Here is a 6,000-nt window from a genome sequence, read left to right as displayed (position 1 = left end):
ATGCTAAAATTGCCCCTTAGTGTCCCAGGATGCGTAGGTTAGAGGGATTAGTGGGTATAATATGTAGGGATATGGGGGTAGGGCCTGGGTGGGATTGTGTTCGGTGCAGACTTGATACGCAGAAGGGCCTCTTTCTGCACTGTAGGGTTCTATGATTCTACGGCATGGCCATCAGAAGCAGAGCAATTAAAATTGGGGATGATCAAAAGATGGGAAATCGATGAGTGCAGATATCCGAGGATTAGGAGGCTGCAGTACGTTAGATAGGGGGAGGCCATGGAACAATAAGTATTTTCGGATTGAGGTATTGCTTAACTTTGAGCTTCTGTCCATCCCATATCCCTTTAGTGTCCAGGAATTTTTTTTAATACATTCAGTACCTTGGCTAGGTACTAGCTACCAGTACTTGGAGTGAATGTTGGACCCTTAGAGGATGTGAGGGTGGATTTAGTGGTGGGATATGAGGAAATGGCTGAGCCTTAAATAAGTTTCTTGCCACGGTCTTCACGGAGGAGGACGCAAATAGTTTGCCGGATATTAGAGATAGAAGGATGGTAGGAGTTGGGGGCCTGATTGCGATTACTGTCACTAGAGAGATAGTGCTTGATAGACTAACGGGACTGATGGTGGACCAAGTCCCCAGGACCGGATGGAATGCATCCCAGGGTTCGGAAGGAAATGGCGGAGATGATAGTGGATGCCTTAGTGATTATTTACCAAAATTCGCTGGATTCCGGGGAAGTGCCAGAAGATTGGAAAACGGCTAATGTTATGCTGCTGTTTAAAAAAGGTAGCAGACAAAATGCAGGGAATTATAGGCCGGTTAGTTTTAACGTCTGTAGTTGGAAAAATGCTTGAATCCGTCATCAAAGAAGAAATAGCAAGGCACCTGGAAAGGAATGGTTTGATAGAGCAGATTCAGCACGGATTCGTTAAGGGGAAGTCGTGTTTGACAAATTGATTTCTGTGAGGATGTGATTGGTGCGGTAGACAGAGGGGAACCGGTGGATGTGGTGTTTCTAGATTTCCAAAAGGCATTTGATAAGGTGCAACAAAAGGTTGCTACAGAAGGTTAGGGTGCACGGAGTTGGGGTAAGGTGTTAGCATGGATAGAGAATTGGCTGTCTAATAGGAGGCAGAGAGTTGGTATCAATGGGTGCTATTCTGATTGGCGGTTGGTGACTGGTGGAGTGCTCCAGGGATCGGTGCTGGGGCCTCAACTATTTACTATTTACAGCCTCAAGATAAGAGGGGGACAGTTTAGAACGGAGTTGAGGAGGAACTTCTTCACTCAAAGGGTGGTGAACCTCTGGAATTCTCTGCCCGTTGAAGTGGTGGAGGCTGCCTCGCTAAATATTTTTAAGACGCGGGTTGATGGGTTTTTGATAAGAGAGGGGATTAAGGGTTATGGGGAGAGGGCGGGAATGTGGAACTGAGCCACGACAGATCAGCCATGATCTTATTGAATGGCGGGGCAGGCTCGAAGGGCTAGTTGGCCTACTCCTCCTATTTCTCATGTTCTTATGTTCCCTCAATAGCAAATATACCCTTTCTTGGATAAGGAGACCAAAAGTGCACATATTACACTGGGAGTGATGTCACCAAGACCCTGTACAGCTGCAGTCAAGACTCTTCCTGTATTCATATCTGCTTGCAATGAAAGCCAGCATACTATTCATCTTCCAGGGATGCATCCGAGGGTTCTGAAAGAAATGGCGGAGGTGATAGTGGATGCCTTGGTGGTTATTTTCCAGACGTCGCTGGATTCCGGGGAAGTGCCGGAAGATTGGAAAACGGCTAATGTTACGCCGTTGTTTAAGAAGGGTGCCAGGCAAAAGGCGGGGAATTATAGGCCGGTTAGTTTAACGTCTGTGGTAGGTAAAATGTTAGAATCCGTCATTAAGGAGGAAATTGCGAGGCATCTTGAAGGGAATTGCTTGATAGGGCGGACGCAACACGGTTTCATTAAAGGGAAGTCGTGTCTGACAAATTTACTGGAGTTCTATGAGGATGTGTCTAGGGCAGTGGATAGAGGAGAGCCGGTGGATGTGGTCTTTCTGGATTTTCAGAAGGCGTTTGACAAGGTACCTCAAGAGGTTATTGCAGAAGGTCAGGGGACATGGAGTTGGGGGTAGGGTGTTAGCACGGATAGAGGATTGGTTGTCAAATAGAGGCAGGGAGTGGGGGTCAATGGGTGCTATTCGGATTGGCGGTTGGTGACTAGTGGGGTGCCCCAGGGGTCGGTGCTGGGGCCTCAGCTATTTACCATTTATATAGATGATCTGGAGGAGGGAACCGAGTGCAGGGTGTCGAAATTTGCTGATGACACCAAGATTGGGGGAAAGGCAAATTGTGCGGAGGGTGTGGAGAGTCTGCAGAAGGATCTAGATAGGCTGGGCGAATGGGCCAGGAAATGGCAAATGGAATTTAATGTTGGCAAGTGTGAGGTGGTCCACTTTGGTAGGAAGAATGGTAGGAAGGACTATTACTTACGTGGCGAAAAACTGCAGCAGGCGACGGTGCAGAGGGACCTCGGGGTCCTTGTGCATGAGTCGCAAAAACCCAGCTTGCAGGTGCAGCAGGTGGTCAGGAAGGCAAATGGGGATGCTGGCCTTCATAGCGAGGGGGATTGAATATAAAAGTAGGGAGGTCTTGCTGCAGCTGTATAGGGCATTGGTGAGGCCGCAGCTGGAGTACTGTGTGCAGTTTTGGGCGCCGCACCTGCGCAAGGATATTTTGGCCCTGGAGGGAGTGCAGAGGAGGTTTACTGGGCTGATGCCGGAGTTGAGGGGATTGAGCTATGAGGAGAGGCTGAATAAACTAGGCTTGTACTCGTTAGAGTTTAGAAGAATGAGGGGAGATCTCATTGAGACGTATAAGATGATGAATGGGATGGATAGGATAGAGGTGGAGAGACTCTTCCCGCTCAAAAAAGACAGTAGGACTAGGGGGCATAGCCTCAAGATAAAGGGGAGGCGGTTTAGAACGGAGTTGAGGAGGAACTTCTTCACTCAAAGGGTGGTGAATCTCTGGAATTCTCTGCCCGTTGAAGTGGTGGAGGCTGCCTTGCTAAATATTTTTAAGAAGCGGGTTGATGGGTTCTTGATAAGAGAGGGGATTAAGGGTTATGGGGAGAGGGCGGGAAAGTGGAACTGAGCTACAACAGATCAGCCATGATCTTATTGAATGGCGGGGCAGGCTCGAAGGGCTAGATGGCCTACTCCTGCTCCTATTTCTTATGTTCTTATGTTCTTGTATTTGCCCAGTCAATCAAATAAATCGCTTTTGAAGCCTCTTTTCCTTTGCTCAACTCTCCATTCTATCTCTCTTTGTATTGTCAGTAAACCTGGAAATATTACACTTAATTCACTCATCTGTGTCATGGATATGTATTGTGACTAGCTGGGGAGTAGCATTGATCACTGTCATACCTCACTCATAACCTCCTGAACCATTGCTCTTACCAGTATTAAGAACTTAATGCTGGTTGGAGAGTCGGAATCACTCTTGGGAGCCCTATGCTATCTTCCTGTTCTTTCTTTCACACTCTGGTGATCAGCCATCCCCTCTTTTCCTGCATACTCTGAAGCTGTAGGTGACAGTATTGATTAAGTAGTTAATACTACTATTCATAAATCTTTACTAATATTACATAATGTTTTAAAATAAATCTTTTTTTAAAAATAAAAGCCCCATTAGCTGCTCCATTCCTCTAGTCTCTAACTTCGAAAAAAAGGAAAACCCAGCTGAAATACTCATAGGCCAATCACCTCACGGCTTTGTTCAAATTCTCCCCCAGTTATTTTCAGATTCAAGGGTACCCAAACATGCCTGCTGCTGTTTTTGAAAGTGTGAGGCCCTGATCCTGACCCTCCAATTTTAAATTTTTGCTTGAATCTTTTTCAGTCCAGTGCATACATTGAGCGTTCAGCTATCAGTCCCGTGTTCTCCATGGAGACAGAGACTCCCACTACTGAGGATATCCAGCTGCTGAAGAAGGCTGTGGAAACTGAGGCTGTTCAGGTAATGTCACAGCTTTTACAATCTAACAGAGTAACGTAATACTGCAGGGTTACATTCCTGGCTGCCTTACTTACGATACACAATTCCATAGCATGAAGATCATACATTTGATCCCTTGTCTCTGCTGCACTGGTTGGTTGCTATCCTCCAGGCTTGGTGGGGAAGGGAATTACACACAACTTATGTCACTGACACCTGGTGAGGGTTCTACTAACATACATCTGCCATCAGAACAAGATGCAATACTACTGAAGACTTGTGAAGTGGAGGAACCGATATGTCAGCAAATTATGGGAAGATGTATAAGCAAAAGCGTTGTTGTGATGGATGATTTTAACTTTCCCAACATAGACTGGGATTGCTTTAGTGCTGGGGGCTTGGACAAGGCAGTGTGCTCAAGAATGCTGCTTGAGGCAATACATGGCTTGAACAACTCAGGAAGGGGCTATCTTAGACCTGCTTCTGGAAATGCACCAGAGAGGTGATTGATGTGTCAGCGGAGACAGTTTTGGGAATAGTGATCATAATTCTATAAGTTTCAAGATACTTGTAGAAAAGGATAAAAGTCACAGAGTGAAAGTACTAAACTAGGGGAAGTCCTAACTTTGACAATAATAGGCAGGAGTTAGTGAATGTAAACTGGGGGGTGTTGTTTGGGGGTAAGCCCACACCACATATGTGGGAGTCTTTTAAAAGTCAGATGTTAACAATTCTGGACAAGTATATTCCTGTAAAAATGAAGGATAAAGATGGCAAGATTTGGAAACAAAGAGAAATTGTGAGCTTAGTGAAAAAGGAGTCATACATAAATTTCAGGAAATTGAAAATGGATAAGGCTGTTGAGGAATACAAAGATAGCAGGGAAGAACTTAGATGGGGACTCGGGCAAAAAGGGCCATGAACTGTCCTTGGCAGGCAAGGTTAAGGAGAATCCCAAGGCTTTTTACGCACATATAAGGAGGAAGAGGGTAGCTGAGGAAAGGTTAGGACCAATCAAAGACAGTGGAGGGAATTTGTGTGTGGAGCCGGATGAGGTGGGTGAGGTCCTTAATACTTGGCATCAGCATTCACAAAAGAGGAGATGGTGGATGGTGAGTGTAGAAAGGAGGGTGCTGACATCTTAGGACATGGTGAGACAAAAAGAGAGGAGGTATTGGAGGTTTTGAAAAACCAAAAGTGGACAAGTCCCCGGGTCAGATGGGGTCTATCCTAAAATACTGAGAGACGACGGAAGAAATTGCTGAGGCCTTGACCAAAATCTTTGTATCTGCTCTAGAGGATTGGAGAGTAGCTAACACTGTTCCTCTGCTTAAGAAGGACAGAAGAGACAATCTGGGAAATTACAGGCCTGTCAGTCTTCCATCAGTGGTGGGGTGATTATTGGAGAAGATTCTTTAAGGACAGTGTGTACTCACATCTGGAAGTAAGTACACTTATTTGCGATAGACAACATGGTTTTGTGAAGGGGAGGTCATGTCTCACATAAGAACATAAGAAATAGGAGCAGGAGTAGGCCATCTAGCCCTCGCCAAATATATTTAAGTCACGGGTAGATAGATTTTTGATAGACAAGGGAATTAAGGGTTATGGGGAGAAAGCAGGAAAGTGGAACTCATCCACTTTAGATCAGCCATGATCTTATTGAATGGCAGGGCAGGCTCGAAGGGCTAGATGGCCTACTCCTGCTCCTATTATGTTCTTATCCACAAGGATCAATGCTGAGGCCTCTGTTGTTTTGGAGGAAAATGTAGGTAGTCTGATTAGCAAATTTGCAGATGATATAAAAATCGGAGGAGTAGTGAATAGTGAGGAAGATTGTCAGAGGATGTAACAGGATATAAATCAGCTAGAGACCTGGGCCAAAAGATGACTGACAGAATTTAACCTGGACAAAGTGAGGTGATGCGATTTGGAAGGAATGTTGCTAATGTTAAGCCGCTGTTTAAAAGAGGTAGCAGACAAAAGGCAGGGAATTAT

The 6,000-nt window shown here is 45.5% G+C and overlaps 1 protein-coding gene across 4 annotated transcripts in view; it reads left to right on the top strand.

Annotated features, from left to right (window-relative positions):
- The window catches only part of ppp2r5d (protein phosphatase 2, regulatory subunit B', delta), a 210,524-nt gene that overhangs the window by 196,826 nt on the left and 7,698 nt on the right, over positions 1–6,000 (top strand). For all 4 annotated transcript variants that reach the window (XM_080193089.1, XM_080193088.1, XM_080193087.1 and 1 more), the window contains one exon: positions 3,907–4,023. In XM_080193089.1, the coding sequence (XP_080049215.1) occupies positions 3,907–4,023 (117 nt within the window). The remainder of the gene's footprint in view (positions 1–3,906; positions 4,024–6,000) is intronic.

Source organism: Carcharhinus amblyrhynchos, chromosome 7 (assembly GCF_965287045.1).
Source record: "Carcharhinus amblyrhynchos chromosome 7, sCarAmb.v2.hapA, whole genome shotgun sequence".
NCBI lineage: Eukaryota > Metazoa > Chordata > Chondrichthyes > Carcharhiniformes > Carcharhinidae > Carcharhinus > Carcharhinus amblyrhynchos.
Note: the sequence above shows the minus strand (reverse complement) of the source record. Positions and strands in the feature narration are given on the sequence as shown.